Raw genomic sequence first — 25,596 nt, forward strand, 5'->3', positions numbered from 1 at the left:
ACATCTAGGTTTGACTTTCTTATTGCGTTTCCAAAGCGGAGTAGAAACCAAAAAAAGAGAAGACACCTTGTTCGCTGTAAAACAAGGGCGAACAGAGTCCATTGGAGATTTCCTTGAGAGATTCAATAAACTGACCATGCAGATTGAAAATCTGGATGAAAAGATAGCTTTCCACGCCTTGTACCAAGGACTCACCCATGAAGGCCTACTTGAGAGACTTTTGAATGACATGCCTGAAACGTATAACGCTCTCCGGGAACGATGCCACAAGCAAGCGGAGATATCAGAAACAATTGAATCTCGAAAAAAGGAGCATCCGACCATGGAGGCGAGAACGTACAAAGAAAAGTACCAACCTGTCAGAAGATCGACCATAAACCCGACCAGGGATGGTCGACCTGAACAGGAAAGGTTACCGGCCATGAGGAGATCGGAAATCCTGATGCAGATTAAAGATCGAGGAATCCTCCAACAGCCCGAAAAGTTACATTCTCGACCAGGAAATCGAGACAAAAGCAAATATTGCGACTTCCACAAAGATCACGGACACCGGACGAGATGACTGCCGACAACTAAAAGAGGAAATTGACAGAATCATCGATCAAGGGCGGCTTGTAAAATACCTCAAACCTACCCAGCCTGATCAAAAGCAAGTAGAAGGGGGTAGAAAGAGGCATAGATCTCCGAGAGAGAAGGACGCCAAAACAAGTCCCGACCACGAGAAGGAGGAGATAATCAAAAACGACCACCAATATTTACTGTATCGGTGGTCCAACTGAGGAGTCCAGTAGACAAGCCAAAAGAAAAGCACGATATGTGGGGAATGCCGAGCTTGAGAAACCAGGTGAGAAGATCACTTCAGAACCAATCACCTTCTCAACCAAAGATAAGCAGGGGGTAAACACTCCCCACGACGATGCCCTTGTCATCAAAGTCACTCTGGCCGGAACAGAGGTCCATAGAGTCCTAGTATATACTGGGTCATCAGCAGATATCTTGTCGTTAGAAGCTTTCCATAAATTACAGCTAGACGAGAAAATGCTGATCCCTTGTGGGACGCACTTATACGGTTTCACAGGAACCTCAACCCGAGCAGAGGGCACCATCAGATTAGATCTTCGTATTGGTGAACACCCCAGAGACAGGGTCATCCAAACAAATTTTATGGTCGTCCGAGATTTGTCAGCTTATAATATGATCTTAAGACGACCAACCCTTTGTACCCTGGAGGCGGTAGTATCATCCTTACACATGAAGATGAAATTCCCAACAAAAAAGGGAATAGGAGAATGTTCCGCCGACCAAAAGGGAAGCAGGCAGAGCTACGCCAATTACATGAGAAAGAGAGTAAAAACAAGCTCTACCATGGCGGTCGAAGTCAAAGATGATCGTGATGAAGAAAACATGCAAAGAGCCGAACCGGTAGAAAAATTGGAAAAGATTATGCTGAATTCAAGGGAAGATCAGGGAACTATGATCGGAGCAGAACAAGAAGAAGGATTCAAAAATAGTCTAACCAGCTTTCTACAGAAAAATACTGACGTCTTTGCATGGTCGGCCGAAGACATGCCCGGAATAGACAGAAAAGTAGCCGAGCACAGGTTAAATATTGACCCTCAAGCAATTCCAGTAATACAAAAAAGAAGAAATTTTTCTTTGGAAAAGCATGAGGCAATCCGAACAGAGGCTCAGAAGCTAAAGCAGTCCGGATTCATTAAACCCATCGACCACCCAACTTGGTTGGCCAATGTGGTGATGGTAAAAAAGGCCACCGGAAAATGGAGAATGTGCACAGACTATACCGACCTCAACAAAGCCTGTCCGAAGGATTGTTATCCTCTACCAAGGATAGACTTGCTCATCGATGCAACCGCCGGGCACGAGATGCTCAGTTTCATGGACGCCTATTCAGGATACAACCAAATCTTGATGAACCCAGACGACCAGAAACACACAGCATTCATGACTGACATAGGGATAGTTATTATTACAAAGTAATGCCCTTTGGTCTAAAAATGCTTTGGGGCAACCTACCAATGAGCGGTCAACAAAATTTTCGAAAGAGAGATAGGCAGGAATATGGAGGTATACGTTGATGACATGCTGATAAAGAGCACATCTCAATTCAACCATCTAAAGGACCTAGCAGAAGTCTTTGAGGTACTCCGAGCATACAAAATGAAGCTCAACCCAGAAAAATGCGCTTTTGGAGTATCTTCAGGAAAATTTCTGGGGTTCATGGTATCCCAAAGAGGAATAGAAGCTAATCCGAGAAGATAAAAGCCATACAAGAGATGAAACCACCAAAAAGCATCAAGGAAATACAAAGTCTCACTGGTCAGGTAGCAGCCTTAAACAGGTTCATAGCCCGGTCAGGAAAGAGATGTTCACCTTTCTTTCAAGCCTTAAAAAATATTTCCAAAAAGGGAGTACCAGAATGGAGCGAGGAGTGTCAACAAGCTTTCGAACATCTGAAAGAAAAGCTAACAACTCCACCCCCGCTCGTACGACGACCGACCACGGGAAAGGAACCGATCGTCTACTTGGCAACTTCACCCCGGCTGTTAGTGCAGTACTAGTGCAAGATGAAGGAAAACAAGCAAAAACCCCGTTTACTATGTGAGCCATGTGCTCCTTGATGCCGAAACAAGATATCCAGAAGTGGACAAGCAAGCTTTGGCATTGGTCATAGCAGCCAGAAAACTGAGACCATATTTTCTGTCACATTCTATTATAGTATTAACAAATTTTCCCTTGAAGAAAATACTGCACAGACCAGACCTGGCCGGAAGACTGGTATCATGGGCAGTTGAGCTAAGCGAGCATCAAATAGAGTTCCGACCAAGACCAGCTATTAAAGCTCAGGTCCTAGCTGATTTCATCCTTGAAACTTCTGAACCAAAGCATGAGCAAGAAGAAGAGGCCACTTCCGAAAGCATCAAAAGATGGATACTTTCAGTGGATGGTTCTAGCAACGCACAGGGGAGTGGAGCGGGATTGCTCCTTGTCAGCCCACGAGGATTCCAAATACGGTATGCACTACGCTTCCAATTCAAGGCCTCAAACAATGAAGCAGAATATGAAGCACTGATAGCAAGTCTTCGTATAGCAAAAGCCCTTGACATTCAGAACATCGAAGTTAGAAGCGACTCGCAACTAATTGTGAATCAAGTGAACGGGCTATATGAAGCAAAAGAAAAAAGGATGACGAAATATCTGACCATGGTCAACCAATACAGACAATTCTTCAAAAACATCCAAATCCAACAAGTCCTTAGATCAGAAAATGAGCAGGCAGATGCCTTATCTAGGTTGGCTACGGATGAGATGGAAGCAGACCCGGTCGTATATATGGAAGAACTACAGTTTTCGAGCATCAATCTGACCGACCAGATGCACATACAGACCGAGCATGGTTGGATGACTCCAATAATCAATTATCTGGAAAGTGATTTACTACCAGAAGATCCAAAAGAAGCTAGAACTGTAAAGCAAAAAGCAGTCAGATACACTGTCAGAAATGATAAGTTATACAAAAAGTCTCTCACCCGACCATTGTTACGATGTGTAGGGGCTCCTGAGGCAGCTGTCATCCTAAAAGAAATTCATGAAGGAAACTGTGGAGGCCATATAGAAGCCAGAGCCCTAGCAGACAAGGTAATAAGGCAAGGATACTATTGGCCCACACTACAACAAGATTCGAAGGCTCACGTCCGCAAATGTGACAAGTGCCAGGCACACGCCAACATACCCCATGCTCCTGCAATGCCTCTGACATCAACTCTCTCCCCGATTCCATTCGCGAGATGGGGGATAGACCTGGTAGGAAAACTACCCAAGGCCACAAGAAGCAGAGAGTACCTGGTGGTGGCAGTCAATTACTTTACTAAATGGGTGGAGGCTGAAGCACTGGCGTCCATCAATACCGACCAGATGAAAAAATTCGTCACACATAATATCATGTATCGGTATGGTATCCCAAAAATCATTGTCACCGACCACGGTAAACAGTTCGAAAATGCTGAATTCGAACGTTTTTGTAAAGAGCAAGGTATAAAGCACCGTTGGTCTTCTTTAGCATATCCACAGAGCAATGGCCAAGTGGAAGTTACTAATAGATCAATGTTGGAAGGATTAAAGAAAAGATTGGACCAGTCTAAAGGCACATGGGTAGAAAAGTTACCTAAAGTTCTATGGTCTTACCGAACTACTGCCAGGACTACCACCGGCGAATCTCCATTCCGACTAGCTTATGGAGTCGAAGCTCGGATTCCCGTAGAGGTTAAGGTCGGATCCATCAGAGAAGAAGAATTCAATGAGGAAGCTAACATCGAAGGAATGAGGGCAAACATAGACTTCATTGAGGAAGTCAGAGATAAAGCACAATATAGATAGGAGGAATACCAAAGACGCATTGCAACACACTACAATGCAAGGGTTAAACTGCGACAATACCTCCCTGGAGATTTGGTCCTCCGCAAATCATCTGCTTCTGATCCCACAAATCAAGGAAAGCTTGCTCCAAACTGGGAAGGACCGTACATTGTAGTACAACAAGTTGCCCCAGGAGCATACAAGCTGCGCGATCCAGAGACCGGCCAACTCATACCTCGGACCTGGAATTCAAACAACTTGAGGAAATAGTATCAATAGTATAAAAGCCTCAACAAATTTTGGAATTTTCTTTCAGTTTTCGTCTTTAAATTGTTTAGATACTCACTATAATTGGTGATTCAGACATTTTGAATTTTTTTTTTGATTAAAGTTTTTGAAATTTCTACATATCATTACAGCTTAAGCTATAATACTTAGCTAAGATGATCATGGGGGTATTGACAAACAACTGAAATTCATCAACCGACCTACTAAGGTCGGAAAACCAAAAGCCCTAAGTCACTTAGGCACCAAAAGCCCGAAGTCACTTAGGCACCAAAAGCCCTAAGTCTCTTAGGCCACCGACCTACTAAGGTCGGAAAACAAAAAGCCCTAAGTCACTTAGGCACAAAAAGCCCTAAGTCACTTAGGCACCAAAAGCCCTAAGTCACTTAGGCACCAAAAGCCCTAAGTCTCTTAGGCCACCGACCTACTAAGGTCGGAAAACAAAAGGCCCTAAGTCACTTAGGCACAAAAAGCCCTAAGTCACTTAGGCACCAAAAAGCCCTAAGCAACTTAGGCACCAAAAGCCCTAAGTCACTTAGGCACCAAAAAGCCCTAAGCAACTTAGGCACCAAAAGCCCTAAGTCACTTAGGCACAAAAGCCCTGAGTCACTTAGGCACCAAAAAGCCCTAAGTCACTTAGGCCACCGACCTACTAAGGTCGAAAAACAAAAAGCCCTAAGCAACTTAGGCACAAAAAGCCCTAAGTCACTTAGGCACCAAAAAGCCCTAACCAACTTAGGCACAGAAGCCCTAAGCAACTTAGGCACCAAAAGCCCTAAGTCACTTAGGCACAAAGGGCCCTAAGCAACTAAGGCACAAAAGTCCTAGGATACTTAGGCGACCGACCTACTAAGGTCGATAAGCAAAAGTTCCCCGAGCACAAGAAGATGATACTTGGAAAGAAAGGAACAACGATTGACCAAAAACATCTTTGGAGATTAAAATAATATTTCATTCCATACCAAAAAGTTATCCATACAAAAAAAAAGATCATTTCAAGAAAGCTCAAGGACGATAATAATCAAGTTTACAGAAAGATAGACTAAGATTTACTATCTGGCTTCTTCAGACCGGACACATTCTTTGACGTAGAGGTTCCCGAGCTACCAACCTCCGGCAAGGGATCCCAATTGGAATCTAAAAACTCAGCCACTTCAACCGGTTGCGGCTTAGGAAACCTTGCTCGAGAAGCACACCATGAAGGACGGGGGATCTTAAGGTCGTCAAAGATTCCAGGATCGATCAGCTCTTGAAATCGTTCCAAATCCAAGTCTTTGAAAGCTGCTATGATACCCTGGCAGGCATGACGCCGAGCATAAATATACCCGGGCGCAGCTACTTTGGCCATGAACTTCTTACAGCTAGAAGTCCTAACCCACCTCTTGATCACCTCAAAGCGAAGCTCGTTGGGGATATCTTCAAAAACATAAGGAGCTTTCTCCTCAACTGCTTTCATCAGCTTCGCCACTTGGTGATCCGAGCTCTCCAACTTAGCTCGGAGGCTAGAGATCTCAGCATCTTTCCCAACTAAGGAGCCTTGGGTTTCTTCCAGGCTAGTTTGAAGAGAAGTTCTTTCAAGTTCCATAGCCTCATTTCTCCCTTTCAGAGCAGCAACCTCGCTGAGAAGGTCGGCCTCCCGAGCAATCAAAGAATCCTTGCTCGTCTTCAAAGATGATGCCTCTTTTTCCAATTCCTTAATGCGTTGCTCGGATTTCTGCAACGCAAAATAATCCTCCCGAGCTGAATGAATACTCTGACCCACGGATTGAGCCATAGCGCAAGCCATCCTATAACCAAGAGAAAACTGGTTAAAGATACAATTACCAAAGGGATGAAATTTTCAAAAAGGGGCAGGAAGATCACTTACCTAACAGTAATAGCATGAGCTTTGAGACGACCAAAACTCTCCAGGTAAGCCATGTCGGCAGGAGAAGCACTCCGGACATCCACTCGTTAGCAACTCGGGAAATGACAGAGGAAGTTCCCTCAAATACCGAGGAGCTAGAATCTAACGACCAATCAGGTCGGAGAATATTGGATGGCTGTGAAGCTCCAGCCTCCGACCTCGGAGTGTCTTTAAAAGACACCTCATCTCCCAAAGGGGGAGGAAGCTTGGAATCCGAAGTCTTCTCCGAGCTGGACGTTTTCTTCGAAGGGCGGGGAGGCAGGTCACCAGGTTTCTCCTTTCGGACCCGATCGCCTTTCCCTTGGGGGAAGAGACGAGGACCGATTGAAGCTTTATCCGACCTGGTCGGATGTTTCACCTCCACTTGCTGCATAGTAGCAACGACCTCCTCAAAGTCATCCTCTCCGAGCATCACTGCATCATTTTCCTGAGTAAGATAACTTGGAACAAAAATGATAAAGAAACAAATAGACAAAAAGAGGAAAACTCTTCTTACCAGTCAAGAACCCCCAGTAATGAAGGATATTCGGATATTCCGGACAATATCCATTCACAGCAAGCAAGTTCCGATCTTCAGTGGGGATCATCCGAATTCGATCCCTTGCTTCCTGTTCGGAATGAGATAAAGGCGGAATGGCATTTGAATCCTCCTTAGGGTATTTGGGCCAAGAGGTCGGAAAGCTGGGGACAGAAGCGGACCGAACAAAGAAGTAACGAGACCTCCAACCCTTGGTATTGGTTGGAAGAGTACCTGATCCTACGAAGTTACCCTCCCACCCAGTTTGTAGGGAAGTTCGTTTGGAGAGATAGAACCAACGACTTTGTTCTTGTTTTTTATACATAAAAAATTGAAGGAATAAAGGTAAGGTCGGAATGACACCGACCTCAGACTGCTTACAGAATCCCCAGAAACAAATTATGTTGCGCCAACTATTTGGCGCCAACATCCCTGGACAAACCCCAAAATGATTAAGCATATCAGAAAAGATTGGGTGCACAGGAAGTCTGAAACCACTGACAAAGGCATCTTCATACACTGCAAACTCACCAGGAGAAGGTCGGTGAGCCCGATCATGGAAAGAAGGAACCCTCAGTATGAAGCTATCAGGAATGGAGTACCGAGCTCGGATATCCTCCAAATCATTTTCGGTAAGCTCGGACGGATAAAAATTGGGACCCGAAGTACTGGGGTCGAAATCTATGTGTTCGGAAGTCCTAGGACGACTTCTCTCAAGAGCTAAGGCTGAAGAAGAAAGCTTAAGCAACCAACGTGTCCTGTTCGTACTGAACCGACTACGAATACTTAATGAAGTTAATTCAGCATCACTAAGTAGGTTGGGACGAGTACCAGGAGACAAGGTCGGATCAAGTTCAGTGTCACTCTCTGTGTCACTGTATCCAGAAGAAGCAGCTCCACTGTTCTCAAAACGAACAGAAGAGCTCCCAGAAGAGGGGGGGATAGGGGAAGATCTAGAGGGCCTAGAAGCTTTCTTCTTAACACCCATCACAAACAAGAAGCCTATACGAAGGCTAGAGTTGCAGAAATGAAAGAACTGACAAGCAAAACCCAAGGAAAATAAAAAAACAGAAAGGGTAAAGCACGCTCAGAATACAACACCAAATGAAGAATAAAGTAGATGGAAATAACCAGGAGAGGAAGACGAACTTACTTGTGGCAGGAATCGAAGAAAGAACTCCTATGAAGGTCGAAAAAAGGCACTTTAGAGAAACTGCAACTTCCGTCTTCTCCACAGGTACAACAAAGAAAACAGTAAAAAGTGAAAGAGAAAAGGAAGTTCAAATCTATATACTCCCTAACAAATCCAGATCTAACGGATGAAAAGGGAGAAATACTGTTGGAATTTATTAATTTGATTAATAAATTAAATGCCCAAGGGCAATATTGGAAACTCACTATTAGGGCGGTTACAAAATAGGGTTATATATTTTGGTAACCACCGCATTAGTGAGTAAGTAACTGAGTGATTCATTCGCACGAGCGAATCTCTGAGAAACGGCGGCTCCATCTCTCTCTCCCTCTCTCTTAGAATCGCAGGCTTAGAAATTCTTCTTTCCTAGTATTTGATCTTCATTCCATTAATCCACGGCATTTGGGTTGTGGATATTATTCCCTTTCCCTGTGATTGTGGAATCTCACCGGTAAATCTTTGGTGGTGGAACGAGAACGTGGATCTAGACTTCCGCTGCGAATACTTCAAGTAAGGGAAAGCGAATTCAGGTAAGGAATTTTTTCCCCATCAATTAATTGAATTGAATTACTTTTGATGTATTACCAACATTGGCATCAGAGCCATTGGTTCCCACGTTTATTGTTCCTCCCCATTGTTTAATTTTATTGTATGGATCCAATGGGAGGAACAAGGGTTTAATACGAAACCCATGGGAGAATTGATAGGGTTTTTGGAAACCTTTAATTTTGATTCGGATCTGAGTGAGAGATCCTTGTGAATTTCCTTAATGAAGATTTGCATGAATTGATAATCCATGATGATAATTTTTTATTTAAAAAATTTTATTGTTGGATTTTTCCATGTGTTTTTGGATGATTTTTTGAGTGAAAAAACGTGTTTTACCGTTTTTTTTTTTTTTCGTTCAAGAAAAATTGAAAAATCGCCGTTTTTTGGTCATCTGTGGACCGACGGCGATCGTCCTCCGCCTATTATCGGAGTGGTCACGGTGACCAGACGGAATTTCAGTCTGGGAGACGGTCATCCGTCTGGGCCAGACGGTCATCCGTCTGGTCACAGAATGCCAGACGGAATTTCCGTTTGGGCAGACGGTCATCCGTCTGGGCATAAAAGGCAGACGGAATTCCGTCTGGGCAGACGGCAGTCCATCTGGGAGATGGATTTTTTTGGATATTGGTTTGTCCAGTTCAGAATGTGTTTCTAACTTACTGGACACCAATGGCCCGACAGACTGTGTGATGTTTGGGCATTGAGGGCCTATTGGGGCCTAGTGGGAGCTAATGAGGTAGAAGTGTTCTGTGTGAACCACCTCATAGCTTGAACATGATTGAATGTTTTATTTTAATAAAACTATTTTTTGTTTATGGGTCTATCAATCATGTTTCTTGCACAGAATGAAGCTAGTGTATAAGTCTATGTGGGTTTGCATGAGAATTTGATTGAATGTTTTTTAGCGTCTCTTTTGGTTTAAGTGCTTATCCCACAGGTTGACTATGCTAGTGTGATTTTTTGTTGCATGAGTTGTGTTTTATGCTATATTTATTGAACTCATTCTTGTATGTAATATCTCTAGAAAAATGGCTGCTACCAAGAGCATTGTTGCTGACCTCACTAAAGGAGATAAGCTAAATGAGAGGAATTATGACCTCTGGCACCGAAAGGTGCAATATCTCCTGGAAGAGCAGGATATGTTGGAGACCATAAACCAGACCATGAACCCACCTGAGGAAGGTACCACCGCACAAGCATCGCAGGGACCTTGATATATACAATGCTTGGAAGAGGAAAGACCGGGTAGCCGGGATTACAATCCCGAGCTCCATGAGGGATGACCTGATGCTCGTTATGAGAAGCATAGGACTGCAAAGTCTTTGTGGGAGGTCGTGAAGTTCCAGTATGGAGGGACTTCCACCACAAGAGGCCGCCAGCTCGGACTCACTTTTGACGGTTATAAGATGCGCCGGGGTCACACCATGAGGCAGCATATAACCATCATGTCTAACATGATTAGTGAGTTGAGCGCATGTGGGCGCCGAAGACCGATGAGGAGCAAGTCTCCGCAGTCATCGGTCATTGCCAAAGACTTGGGAGCATATGAAGATCTTCTTGACTCATGCCGATGAGGTCAAGACTTTCGATCAAGCTGCCAAGCACCTTGAGCTTGATGAGGATCGGATGTTGGCCGATACCCCTCAAACCGATGTATTTGATGCTGAAGCTAGCACTAGTAAGAGTGCAGGCTTCAAGCGCAAGAGAGAAAGCTCAACCTCAGCGGTCCAAGCAAAGTAACCAGGGTGGGAACAAAAACAAGAGTGGGCTCAAGCGTTCAAGGGGGACTAGTGCTGGCAAGAAGAAATCACCTTTGATTTGCTTCAAGTGCCGAAAGCCTGGTCCTTTTGCTCGTGATTGCACTGAGCAAGAGGTATGTACTTGTGTGTTATACCTCATCTTGTTATGTAACAAGTTCTACTATGCTTGCTTGAACTAAATCCTTTGTGGATTGTTGATTCGGTGCGACAGAACACATAACAAGGGAACGCTCGAGCTTCGTGGAATACCGTTGTATTCCAAGAGGAAGCAAAAGAATAACGATGGGGAACAGCTCAAGCGTGGAGGTTCATGGCATAGGCACATGCAAATTAGTTTTGCGAGGTGGCCGACCGTTGTTACTCCATGATGTGTTGTATGCTCCAGACATTCGGCGAAATCTTGTTTTCGTTATTTATCTTTTAAGACATGGTTTTAGAGTTGTATTTGAAAACAATTCTTTGGTTTTGTATCTCTGGGTGATACAGTTTATGGTTATGGTTTTCTTGATAATGGTTTCATTGTATTGGATACAATTGATTATTCATTTAATTCTAGTAATGCTTTTGTTTGCCAAAATACTGTGTGTATTGATTCTAATTTGTGGCATGCTAGACTAGGACATATTGGCTTAGATAGGATGAACAAGGTTAGCAAGAGAAGGTCTCTTAGGCCAAGGTTCACTATCTGATTTGCCAACTTCGTGAGTCATGTCTAGCAGAAAAGCAACTAGAAAACCATTTAAAAAGGCTTTGAGAGCCTCTCTTCCTTTAGAACTTATCCATTCAGATGTGTGTGGACCCATGAATGTGCATACTAGAAAAGGACAGTCTTATTTCATCACATTCATAGATGACTATACAAGGTATGGTCACATTTATCTAGTTTCTCATAAGTCAGAAGCTCTGGAATGTTTTAAGAAATTCATGAGCTTGGTTGAGAATCAGTTAGATAAAAGGATTAAAACTCTTAGAACGGATAGAGGAAGAGAGTATCTCTCCGATATGTTCAAAGGGTTATGTGATGAAAAGGGGATATCTAGACAACTTACTATTCCAAGGACTCCACAGCAAAATGGGGTTGCTGAGAGGAGGAATAGAACCTTGCTAGACATGGTGAGATCCATGATGGCGCGAGCAAATCTACCCATCTCTTATTGGGGAGATGCTTTGCTGACTGCGGCCTATATCCTCAACAGAGTTCCAACCAAATCGATTCCTTCCACACCATATGAGTTGTGGACCGGAAGGAAGCCAGATTTGAGTTACTTGCACTCATGGGGATGTGCAGCATATGTTCACTCTACTTCTCACCAATATGGAAAGCTTGGACCCAGAGGAAGAAAGTGTATCTTTGTGAGATATTCTGAACCCTCAAAGGGCCATGTCTTCATTGGACTAGATGAGAGTGAGAGGAGAACGGAACTTGAGTCTAGGGATGCAACATTCTTGGAGAATGATTTTCCATCTCTTTCAGGAGTTAACAAAGAATCATTGGAATTCTTTGAGATACAAGATAGTGGTCTTGTCACTCCAGGGATTCAGATTCTGGATAATGAACCTGGGGTTCATCCAGAAGATCCTAGTGGGAGTGGGAGTGCAGATGTGATAGCTACCTTAGACGGTGAGCAATCTGACATGCACTTGCGCCGTAGTGGGCGCGGGCTAGTTCCTCATCGACGTTTCGACATAGAGGATGAAGCCTACTTCATAACTCCTGAAGAGATCGACTGTGAGATGATTTCAGTCGATGAGCATGAACCAAAGAGCGTGCAGGAAGCTCTTGCGGGGTTAAGCTCAAAGGAATGGTTAAAAGCAATAAAGGAAGAGTTGGAGTCGATGAAAGTTAATCATGTCCTGGGACTTGGTTGACTTGCCGCCAGGCCGAAAGGCAATTGGGAACAAGTGGGTTTTCAAGATCAAAAGAAAGGCGGATGGATCTATTGAGAGATTCAAGGCTCGTTTAGTGGCTAAGGGCTACACCCAACGAGAGGGCGTTGATTATGAGGAAACTTTTTCCCCTGTGGTTAGGTTTGCCTCAATTCGCCTCATACTAGCCATTGTTGCTCAGTTGGACTTGGAGCTTTATCAGATGGATGTAAAAACTGCTTTTCTCAATGGAGAACTTGAGGAAGAGATCTATATGGATCAACCTCAAGGCTTTGAAGCACATGGACTTGAGCGCAAAGTATGCAAGCTTAAGAAGTCCATATATGGCTTAAAGCAAGCATCTAGACAGTGGAATGTGCGCTTCCACCAAGCTATGATGGAAAATGATTTTTCCATGCTTGAGGAAGACCACTGTGTTTACACCAAGAGATCTGATAATAATTATGTCATTCTGACACTGTACGTAGATGACATACTTATGGCTAGCAATAGCAAGGAGCTATTGGAAACCATTAAGAAATGGTTGTCCTCCGTATTTGATATGAAGGACATGGGTGAAGCAAGCTATGTGCTTGGTGTCAAGATTGTCAGAAATAGGCAAAAGAGATTCCTGGGTTTATCTCAAGAGACCTATATTGACAATGTCTTGACGAGATACCGAGATGCACTGCTGCAAACCAATTGATACTCCAGTGGAGAAGGGTTTGCATTTGAGCCTTGATATGGGTTCTAAGACTCCAGAGGAGAAAACCAAGATGGAAAGAGTTCCATATTCCAGTGCAGTGGGTAGCCTTATGTACGCTATGATGTGTACTAGGCCGGATATTTGTTATGCAGTGGGTTTGGTTAGTCGGTACCAATCAAACCCAGGCATAGAGCACTGGAAAGCAGTCAAGAGGATATTGAGATATCTCAGAGGAACGAGTAACTACATGTTGTGTTACCAAGGATCGGATTTGCGATTAGTTGGCTATAGTGATGCCGACTGGGCTGGAGACATTGATGAGCGCAAATCAACCTCTGGATATGCTTTCTTGCTGAATGGCGGAGCCATTTCGTGGTGTAGCAAGAAGCAGGCTTGTATATCCCTCTCGACCATGGAAGCGAGTATGTGGCATGCTCAGCTGCGGTTCAAGAGGCTGTTTGGTTGAGGAGATTCCTTCGACATCTTGGGATTGTGATGACATCCAAAGAGGCTGCCCTTGTCTACTGTGATAGTACGGCAGCTCTTAGCTATGTCAAGGACCCCAAGTATCATGGGAAGACCAAACATATACAGTTGAGATATCACTTTGTTAGAGACATTACATCAAGGAAGAAAGTTGTACTTAAGCACATATCTACTAGTTTGATGGTAGCTGACCCTCTTACCAAACCCATAGCCAAGGATGTTTTTATTTCTCATGTAAAATCCTTGGGCTTGCGTAGATTGTGACTTGTTTTTGTACTGAGACTTTCTTATTAATGAATAATATGAGTTCATTCCAGCATTTTTTTATTCACTTTCTGTGTGATTGTGTTTTTGCTAGCATAAAACAAGATATGTCAATAGGCAAGAGAATGGCTCACTCACACGAGCATTCGCCTCTGGCGCCTTGGAGGCGAGCAGAGATGAGACAGATTGTGAATGACTTTGTGTAGGTCAATTCATAATCATGATGTCGCATTGATTTGGAATCAAGATGAGTTTCTCTATTGTGAAGAGAATCGACATGAATATTCCCACTATTCATGTTGCCTATAGGAGCCAGGTGCGAGTACTTTATGTGGCGCTAGGGTGGCGACAATAAAGAAACTCGGGTTAGGCGCAAGAGGTTGCGACTAGACTAAGACCTGTATGGTGTTGAGATAGACATACATTCTATTATATATAGAATGTTCCACCATAGCACATATATCATACTATGTGTGCTTAGCGATCATTGGAAATAAGAGGATGGATCCCTGCTCCTCTCATTGTGTGAGTCCTGGACCTTATGGTCCATTAGTGTTCTTAGTGACTTTCGACGACATCATGAAACGAAGGGTTGATGTGGCTACTTTGGGGTGTTACCTATGGTCATGATTGATTCGACCTAAAGGGGCACTACTTGGGAAAGGAGTCAATCCTAAGTGTAGTGATGGTGCAGGGCGAAAGGAAAGGTTTGATTCAACTGCACCCTAAAAAGTGTTCTTTGGCGCCAACCTGTATGTGTTACGAGTAGTGAACATTTTAAGGACAAGAAGGTGATCTCTAAGAGGGATCGAGATACCTTTAGTCTGGTGAGTTTGAATAAACCTAGGACACTGTGTTATACTAATGCTTATTTGATTTGTTTCTATGAGTGATGTGCCATTCGGCCCTGCGGGAAGGTTTCTAGTTTGGGGCTCACGCGTGTGTGTATATCACCGGTCGCACAACCCATTTTGCCGGTATGACTTGTGGATATTAGTGTCCGGGACACGGGTGGTCTATGTATCTGGGATACATAGTGAAGAGATCAATGAATATGTATATCTAGGATATACATGTGTCTAGGACACAAGAGGTCTATGTATCTGGGATACATAACAGAGAGATTGAATGTGTATATCTGGGACATACAAGTGTGTCTGGGACACATTGAAAGATTAACACTTGCCCTTGTGCAAGTGGGAGCTGTTGGAATTTATTAATTTGATTAATAAATTAAATGCCCAAGGGCAATATTGGAAACTCACTATTAGGGCGGTTACAAAATAGGGTTATATATTTTGGTAACCACCGCATTAGTGAGTAAGTAACTGAGTGATTCATTCGCACGAGCGAATCTCTGAGAAACGGCGGCTCCATCTCTCTCTCCCTCTCTCTTAGAATCGCAGGCTTAGAAATTCTTCTTTCCTAGTATTTGATCTTCATTCCATTAATCCACGGCATTTGGGTTGTGGATATTATTCCCTTTCCCTGTGATTGTGGAATCTCGCCGGTAAATCTTTGGTGGTGGAACGAGAATGTGGATCTAGACTTCCGCTGCGAATACTTCAAGTAAGGGAAAGCGAATTCAGGTAAGGAATTTTTTCCCCATCAATTAATTGAATTGAATTACTTTTGATGTATTACCAACAAATACAAAAGGATTAAAATCACCAAAAAGAAAACAAATCCCCCAACCAACGCACAAAAAAGAAGACGGGAAGGAAGCAAACCAAAACAAACCCGGCGGGGAGAAGGCGAATATTCGCGGCCTTAAAAAAACCAAAAAAAAAAAAAAAAAAAAAAAAAATCAGGCCCCCTGGGGCGGCGGGTGAGAGGGGGGGGGGGGGGGGGGGGGGGGGGGGGGGGGCCTCCTCCGGCGGGAGGGGGCGGGGCGGCGGGGGGCGGCGCCCTCAACCGCCCCCACCCCCGGGGGGGGGGGAGAGGAGGGGGGAGGGGGGGGGGGGGGGGGGGGGCGGCGGGGCAGGCAGGAGGGGGAAGAGGGGGGGGGGGGGCTGTGGTGGGGGGGGGGGGGTGGGGATGGGAAAGAATAAATAAACCTGAATTAGTTCGGTTTAAACCCAGTTCGACCAGAACAACTAGACCAGTTCGGTTCAAACTTAGTCCGACCAGCTCGGACCAAGTTAGACCAACCAAGTCAAGGTCAGTTGGATAAATACAAAGGTTGAATAATAAGGTAAATCTGAATAAGATTCTAGCCAAAGAAACAGTATTCAACCAGGACTCTACTACTCATGTTCGAGTAGGGCTCAAGGACTAAGATTCTGAAGGCAACCTAATTAGGGTTTGAGTCCCACTCAAAATCATACAGAGAAAGGCTATAAAAAGGTATGAGAACACAAGAGAAAGGTACGCTGAATAGAGCCATCACTATTCGTATTATTATTGTTCATTACTTTCTTGCCTTCCTTAGTCGGATTTCTAACTAGATCGTCGGAGGTGAAAACTCGACCTCCACGGTCGAGCTCATCTGTGCAGATTAAACCGGCTGAAGGGACGAACAGGATTGTGCAGCAACACCAATCAAATCAATTCTACTGTAAAAATTAGAAATCAACAAAATAAACAAAAGAAAAAGTAAGTGGATCTAACCCATTGAATCATGCATGTTTCCACTATTCTGATAATAAATATGAAAATTCGATCGAGATTTAGTAGGGGATCATTTAACAATTTTATTTGATTGAACTACGCAAGAATTTTTCAATATTTCCGATTGAATCCTCTTGTTCCTTAATCTTCCATAGGAAGAAATTGCTATCAAATCGGTCTATTTTCGGCGTCATATACATAGTTAGCACATTCGTCATAGTTAGCGCATTCGTCATAGTTAGCAGCTCCGTATCAAGGTCATCATCGATATCGTTACTATCATTAATATCGATATCATCAATAAAAGAACCTTTAGGCTTGTCATCCAGGAACTTGTTCGTAAATACCGTAATGAAAGGAACATAGGAGTTTGTCGCTAGGTATTTGACCAAATAGGATCGTCCAGTTCCTATAGAACCTATCATTAAAATACCCCTAGAGGGGGTAACCTTGCCATTCCCACCCAATTCTTCCTTATTGGCCGCCACATCCCTGTTAACCCCTACTGTACCCTCTGTTGGTCTGTTCGGAGAACATAGAACACCTTTTCTTTTCATGCCCTTTCTCCAAATCTATATGGGGAAAAGCCATTTCTTCCATTTGGCCCGCTCGAGGCATTCCTATGGATTTGAGCGAGATTGGTCATGGATTTTGATAAACTTTTCAGGATCTTCCATCTATGATCAGATCGGTAAGCTAGTGTTTTGTGCCTTGATCCACCACCTTTGGTGGGAGCGCAATCTTCGAAGATGGACCTCCAATCTCGCTCTATAGACAGGATTTGGAACGACATCTATTTTGACGTTTCTTCTAGATTATTAAATATTCCCCACCCCCTGTTGATGATACCCCAAGGAACAGGCTTATTGTTGTCTCCAGGGTCTTAGCTCTGCTTTTCGGTCTTCTTCTTAAAGACCTTGTTCTCTTGCGTTCGTTTCTTTAATATAATTATTTATTATCCAAAAAAAAATCTAACTAAACAATTCTCTCTTTATTGAAGATTGCGGTGAGAAACGAAGCAAACAAATACTAACTAAACAATTCTCTCTTTATTGAAGATTGCAGTGGTTTTCCTCAATTTGGTTGGCTTTTTTATGCACATATCAAATCTGATTGCAGCTTTGGGGTTTTTATATTTTCCCTTAAAAGTTGATCTGTGAGACTCTATATAGGTGAAACAGCTTAGTTTATTCAATATTTCTTTATCTGATTCTTAAGTTTAACTTATTTTGTATTTCTATGAATGACACATCGCTATTGTGACAAACTAGTTATGCATCCATGCAAAGAAATTAACCATAAATGACACAGCTATGTTGAGTGAAAGTTAGTTCTCAGTGTCATTACGTCTACTGTTTGTTCAAGGGGACACTACCATACCAATACAATAAAAACCCCGCCAGGGGGTGTTGGATACTGATCTATAAAATTAGTATCATTCTCTTTAAAGTTCTGGCATCAGTAAGTAAAATGGCAAAAACAATCCTAGCAAAGGGAAAATGGAATTCTCAAAGCAAGTTAACACGAAAATGTTTTAATAAAATCAGTCCAATATCCACTTGCTAATAAATGGGAGCGTACCTGACTGCATGCCATACATAACACTGCTAAGGCTGGAGAGCGGACATGTCTTAGCTGCGTTAGAAAGAAAGCTGGACCCAGGAAGCCAATTGATTGCATGAGCTGCAGCATAGAAAGAATTTAGAGGGGGGGTAAGGAAACCAGAAAGCAGGGAAAGTATTAAGTTCATGGTTCCACTGATAATTTTTTAACATATTACTCACTTACCATGACCTCATTTTTTCTTTTGGGTGAACGCAATAATATATGAGAAACACCCCAGAAGGGAACCTACAAAGGGGGAGGGGGACTCCGGCTTAGAGATGTGGCTTTAGGAGTCCATCTGTGCATGTTGCGATTTGTCTAAATCTGTGAGTTGTGGGAACCAAACATCAACTTGCCCACTAAGTCTGCCAGATGGGTCTGGTCAAGAGGCAAGAGAAGCAGAGGTGAAGGATGTCTTCATCAAAGGAGCAGAAGATAAAGGAAGGGGCCACAGATCAAGCCGTAAAAGAAAGGGTTTGGATGGGAAAACAGACCGTGAGGGTTCTCCAGACAATGAAGGACAGGCACAGGATTTGGCCTGCAAACCAGTCAATACTGTGCCAACGAACTTTAGGGGAAGGAGGGAAGATGTGGAACCAGGTAGAGGCAGCAGCAAAGATATCATTTTTTGTGGGGAGCCAAAGGAGATTACTGCAAGAGGGAACAGGGCTAGGTAGGGAAGAGAGTAAGGCCAGATTGAATCAAGCTCCCAAGGGAAGGGATTTGGGGAAGACAAGGAGACGGAGAGAATGGAAGGGGAAAGCCAGGAAGGAGTTTTTGGGATACCCAGAGCAAACAGAGCAGACAACCACTACATGGAGAACTCCTGAGGGGTGCCAAGAGTCGAGCCAGAAGGATATATTGAAGCCGTCAGCAATGGAGAAGCACATGGTTGAGAGAGGGCCAACGCGCGCAGAGAGAGGAGTTTTCTCCAAATTGAGCAGGAGTTAGAGAGGAGAAAATAGCAGTTCAAATGGAGTTATGTTTGAGCATGTAAGAGTAGACCCAATTAACCCATATGAGATTCTTTAAGGAAATTTTTCCAAATGAGTTTAAGGGGGTTGGCAGTTTTATAGTCCCTTATGTGGAAGATTCCAAGACCTCCTCAAGATTTGGGCTTTACAGGTATTGGACATTTGGACCAACTAACAGGGTGAAGGAATCTGAAGGATTTTTACCCTTCCAAAGAAACCCACAGAAAAGGGATTCCATGACTTTGATAATGATTTTTAGGAAGGCAAAGACTCCACACCAGTAGATGTAGGAAGATTGGAGGATCGATTTGATCAAAATAAGCCTTCAAGCATAGGAGTTTGCCTTCCAAAGGTAGAGTCTTTTCCGAATTGGGTCAAACATGGGAGTGTAGAGATAACCCCAAACAAAGCAGGAAGAAGGGGAAGCACGAGGTATTTTACTGGGATGGAACCAAGGAGAAGCCTGTGATGTGAAGAAAAAGAGGCAATGAAGGACTTGAAAGTCCCAAAGACAAAGAGTTAGGATTTAAGGAGATTGACTTGAAGCCCAAAGAGAGACTCAGAATTGACAGGAGGACATGATGGACGATAGAGATGTGGGCTCAGCCTTGCAGAAAATCATATGATCATCACTTACCATAACCTTACTTGTGGCTTAGGGTGAGATTACGCTTCCCAGTGAAAATACTAAATATTGTGAAAGCAATCGTGAGAGGGGGCTTTAGTCCTATAATTAAATGCCTATAAGACAGTGGAAAATACTTTATGCTAATTCAGACAATTATAGACAAATAAGAACAGAAAAAGTAACTAATTTTGATTATTGTTAATGTCAAGTATTAGTCTTTATGTTAAGCCCACAAGCCCAAAGGCACTACTGTATTTTCCTTTTCTTTCTTGTGTCGGGTATCATGTTTTCTCACATTATTAATATAAACAGCTGCCATGATTTGGTTTTTTTTTTTTTTCAAAAATGCAAAACATGAACAGGTTTCCTCTTCCATTTTCTCTTTGTCAATCTCTCCTCTATTTTCTTAATTCTTCTTTTTTAGCTTATTGCTGGTCTTAAATTTAATGATAAGGTCAAAATTTATTTTACATTCCCATTAAATACCTTTACATTCTGGAACAATGAAACATAGGCACAGTTGATCACTAAAACATCCACTTGTTGGGGACTCAAATAAGTCTTTATATAATTTGCCAGTTATGCTCCATAGTGAATATTAAGCAGAGCTTACCTTGCGAACTGAGGTTATAGAAAGACCTTTGCTTACAAGAGTATCGGCAATCCACCCTCCTATATTTGCAAACACGGCCATGGTTAACCATGGTAAAACACACAATAACCCAGACTCAGTGAGGTTGAACTTCAAAACCTGGACAAATAAGGGAAGAACTAAGATAAATTAAGCTCATTGTTATCTCCTATGCATGCAACAAAAACTCAATTTGTCAACCAGAATCTAAAGATGAAATCAAAGAGACGAAGAAGAGATTAACCTCCTGAAGATTCAATGTGACTTCGATCACTGGAGTTGAGTTAATTAACAATCCAAAAATAGACACATAAATTCAGTTGGGAAGGGAAAATAATAAATAAACTAGGACTCTAAACACTTAACCTAGGAAGACTAAATTTCTAATTTAAGAAACAACCTCCTAGAAAATACAATCTTGGTCAGACATCACCAGAAATTGAGAATTCTCAATACCATGATTCAGAGCCTTCTGTTTTTAAATTTTTAATCCAAATGGACGCTTTTTATTGTCAGCTTTAAGTGTTGTCCAAACTTTACTGTACTTCAAAAAGCCCATTGAATCATATAAAACTTCATTTATTCAGGAAAGTTGCATGAGTTCAAAGGTACACTAGAGGATACATTCAATACATAAAAATTGAGTAATTGACCAAGACTTCGAATCTGGTGCAGAACAATTTATCAACCACATATATCAGGTTTCTGCTATTCTGTTTCCCATTTTTTTATAAATAGATTTGCCAATATCTAATGTCCATAGCATTGTTAATAACTCAACGAAATTTGTTGAAATCTCTAAAATTTTGAGAATTTTTACATGACCAAAACTAGGAGGTACTTCAAGACAACAAAAAAAAAAGAGTTCAAAATACTTCTCTACAAAATTCATGTTTGGTCAAAATTTGTATAACTTGGCATTTTAAACCCCAAAATGGCCTTACTGACTTCTTTTTTTTTTTTTTTTTTTTTTTTTTTTTTTGGGGGGGGGGGGCGGATAAAACAGACGAGATTTAATAATATGGTTAGGAGGAAACAATAAAGGAATATAACCGCATCAGAAATCAGGAGATGAATGATTTTAAATGTAGATCAAGGCTGACAACTAAAAAGAATATGCACCAGATGTCAATTCACAAGCCATCTTTTTTTATATTAAAAATAAAAATAAAAAACTAAATAGATGGAATTGTGTAATTTTAGTTTATTGAGAATAACTATGGCCTTGTGGCAACCCGTGACTTTCATCTATAAGAAGTCATCAAGGTGGTCTAACATAACTCAAAAATTAGTGAATCAGATGAGTTATTTCCACTTTCTAACCTTCCTAAACGGCCATGAATTAATGCCTGGAAGCCAAGAATGATGAAATCAGAGTTTGAATTTATTTAATAATTTTTACGAAGATTATAGAGGAGTAGTTTGAAATAAACCCACTCCATTTTTGTTATGGACATTCCAAAATAATTTTATCTTAGCTAGAGAAATTAAAATGGAAAATCAGTCTTCTAGTTGCCTTTAGGAATTGTTGCTTCAAATTGTTTCAAACAAGTTGCATAAGGATAGGCATTAACTATTAAGCAATGTGACGTATCAAAGACCTCCTAACAGCCTAACCCTACTACTGTTCACTGGCCAGTAGGAACTGCAACTGATTATTTCAAAAAATGAAACTTATTGAGTTCTGATATGGAGAGTTTATGATCAGACCGGGTTCATACCTGGTCCGACCCTTGACCCCGGTCGAGACGGAGAAAACCGAATCGCTCCCGAGTGAACCGGGTCCGGAAGATGGCTTGCTGAAGAAGAAAGCTTATTCGGCTGCAAGCGTGCCCTAATCTTACTTATGGATTAGGGTAATCACCCGATGATGACGAGAGACTCAAAGCGACGGCTGCGGATAATCATCATCAAAGGGATAACTATCGCATAACCTAACGGTTATCTCGGGAGTCCTCTACTAGCCCAAACTAGTAGAAGTCTATCGCTCAGCGGATCTCTCACCGATGAAATCCAACGACTACCCGAAGAAGGCTCGAGTGCATCCAACGAAGGAGATTCGATGGTACACTCTATATAAACCTCACTACCATACAAGGTGAGGGACGGATCAATCGATCAAAAAGAATACTATACGAGACTCGGGTTCGGATACATGCGATAGACCTAAACTATCGGCGTTCGCTATCTAGATCACCTTTCCCGTTTCTTCATTCATTAGCTACGTGCTTCTAGCAGAGCCGTTTGTGATTAAGTTCATCAAGCTGCCTTAGCCTTCGGAGGTGGACTCCCGACCCCGGCGGTCGGGCCACATTTGACGCTTTCGTTTTGCGAGGACATCACGTGGAGATCCAAGGGGTGAGCAGATTTTGGACGCATCATTTGGCGCCGTCGTGGGAAAGACTTGAAAAGCCATGGTGACTAGATCAGCAGCCGCAGCAGCCGCTGCTGCACAACGCAATTCCGGTGTTCAAATACACGGGGTGAATAATCCAGATATTCCCGGGGAAACCCAAAATCCTATCAAAGTGGATGATGGCCGGGGGAGGACGTAATCCTCCTCCTGATACAATCCAAGATCAATTGGATCAGGTAAAGATTCAACTCTTGGAGGTGAGCCAAGCACTCCGGCGTGCTCACCGGGCGAGTGGTTTTACCACAAGAGCACGATCAACGCGATTCGGGGAGACGTGCATTGCCACGTGACCAGAGAATGGTGAAGACCGGAATGTTGATCAGAATTTCCGTGAAGGAGACCGAGGACTTCGGAGGATCGATGATCAACCGAGGCGAGGCGATCGGTTCGACAGACCGCAAGAGAGTACAAGCGATTCAAATACAAGGTTGGATACGGGGGTAAGAACTCACTCACCCTTTGTCGAGAAGAACCGTTCGTGATGATCGAGCGATTCGTGACGAGAGGAACGCTCGGGAAGGACGGGCTGTTCGTGATGATCGAGTAGCACGAGATGATCGTGTTAATCGAGGTCGTGATCATATTGCCGAAGATCACCCGACCCAGTTGGTCAAGAATTGGCCAACATCAATGAGAAGTTAGGGCGGTTGGCTAAGGGAAGAATAAGCGAGGATATTTACTCGGTCATTCGGAAGACTCCTTTCTTTGAGCCAATTGCGGGATATCGGTTTCCCCATAACTTCCGTTTGCCTACCTTCTCAACATTCGATGGCTCCGGAGATCCAACGGCTCACATCGGCTATTACCAACGAGACCATGGCGATTTCGGAGTAATTCGATGAAATTTTATGCGGGGTTTTGGTTCATCTCTAAGCTGGAGCGGCACAAAAGTGGTTTTCTAACCTCCCCTCGGAAGGATCGTAAACTTTGGCGAATTGGCGCGCCAATTCATAGGAGGCGATTCCGAGTGGGATACGAGTCAAGAAAACGGAAGAAACCTTGTTTCTTGTCAAACAAGGAAAGAACGAATCGATCGGAGAGTTTTCGAAGAGATTCAACAAAGTGACGATGGAGATAGAAAACTTGGATGAACAAGTAGCAGAACCGCTCTATTCACGGGACTCACTAATCGGAAACTCCTGGAGTTATTACTACGGGATATACCCACGACTTATCTTTGAGTTGGTACGAGAGATGCCGAAGCGCGGTGAAGTCATGGAGATTCTAGATGCGCGCCAAGGAGATAATAAAGTCTCCAATAAGGAACAAAAGGCTCTGACGACGCGAAGCCAAAGAAGAATGTTCGCGATCGGGTTGGAAAATCCCAGCCTTGGCGCCAAAGATCCCCGGTAGAAGTGAGTACACTCCATTGAATGCTCCTCGGGCTGATATTTTGAATATCCTCAAAAGAAAAAATATTTTGAAGTGGCCGCCTAAAATTCTTTTGAAACCCGGAGAGCGGCGGGATCGGGAAAAGTATTGCCGATTCCACAAGGACTATGGTCATTATACTAATGATTGTCGTCATACGAAGGCGAGATATTGAGAGATTGATATCTCGGGGACATCTGTCCGGTTTTGTTAGCGGGGAGAAGGGAGGAGCCACGTGGGCCACGTGCGGCTGCTCCAAAGAGGGATCGTTCGGTTAGTTCGGAACGATCGAGGGAGGCCCCGAAGTCTAAAAAAGGCAAGGAGGTGATTGAAGCTGCTACTCGGTCACCGATCCTTACCATCTTCGGGGGTCCAGAGCCCGAATCATTCGGAGTCTAAAAACCAAATCCAAATTTGTTGGAGCGGGAGGCGAGAAGCGGAAGAAGCTGAATGGTGAAGATTCTATCACCTTTAGCGAAGAAGACAAAAGAGACGTTTGTTTACCTCATGATGATGCTATAGTCATCAAGGTAGAGATTGCACGGCGGGAAGTGCATAGAGTTTTGATTGATACGAGGTCTGCGGTGACCTAATTTCCTACGAAGTGTATCAAAAATTGAAGGTGGATCGGGACTTGATGAAACCTTCATCTACACACCTATATGGCTTTGCGGGGGTCATCTGCGGTAGCGGAAGGATCGGTTCGGTTGGATCTATCCATTGGAAGTTTTCCTAAGGAAACAACTGTCCGAATCAATTTCTTGGTGGTTCGAGAACTACCAGCCTATAATATGATTCTCGGGCGACCATCTTTATCCAAGATAGGTGCTATTGTTTCGACAAAACACTGAAGATAAAATTCCCGACTGATATGGGAATTGGTCAAGTCTCCTACGACCGGAAGATCTCTCGGCGGTGTTATGTTGCCTATTTAAAAGACAAGGAGGGTCCGAGGAAGGTAACTGCCCTCCCCATAGAAGTTCGAGATGATCGGGAAGAGACGAGAGATGCAAAGGCCCGAACCGGTGGAGAAAGCTGGAGCAAATCCATTTGTGTACCGAGGATGAGAAAAAGATTACTTATATCGGGGTACGAGCAGTGGAAGAGTTTAAAGATGAGTTGAAGTTATTTCTTCAACGGAATAAAGATGTATTCGCATGGTCTGCTGAGGACATGCACAGGATCGATCGGGCCATTGCGGAGCACAAACTCTGGATAGACCCTAAGGCGAAACCGGTGATACGGAAAAGAAGAAATTTCTCTATTGAAAAGTATGAAGCCGTTCGGAGCGAAGTTGAAAAACTTAAGAATTCTGGTTTCATAGAACCAATCGAGTGCCCAACTTGGTTGGCCAACGTGGTGATGGTGAAAAAGGCGAATGGGAAGTGGAGGATGTGTACGGACTACACGGATCTAAACAAAGCTTGCCCAAAAGATTGCTACCCGTTGCCTCGGA

At 43.2% G+C, this 25,596-nt stretch overlaps 1 protein-coding gene across 2 annotated transcripts in view; it reads right to left on the bottom strand.

Annotated features, from left to right (window-relative positions):
- LOC149029970 (ascorbate transporter, chloroplastic-like) overlaps positions 1-25,596 on the bottom strand; it is a 64,910-nt gene that overhangs the window by 13,432 nt on the left and 25,882 nt on the right. For both annotated transcript variants that reach the window (XM_089142286.1, XM_089142285.1), the window contains 2 exons: positions 20,336-20,473; positions 18,097-18,198 (listed from right to left, as the gene is read on the bottom strand). In XM_089142286.1, coding sequence (XP_088998412.1) covers positions 18,097-18,198; positions 20,336-20,473 — 240 coding nt within the window. The remainder of the gene's footprint in view (positions 1-18,096; positions 18,199-20,335; positions 20,474-25,596) is intronic.

Source organism: Hakea prostrata, chromosome 1 (genome assembly GCF_041222555.1).
Source record: "Hakea prostrata isolate BN-2017 chromosome 1, UWA_Hpros_2, whole genome shotgun sequence".
NCBI classification, from domain to species: Eukaryota; Viridiplantae; Streptophyta; class Magnoliopsida; order Proteales; family Proteaceae; genus Hakea; species Hakea prostrata.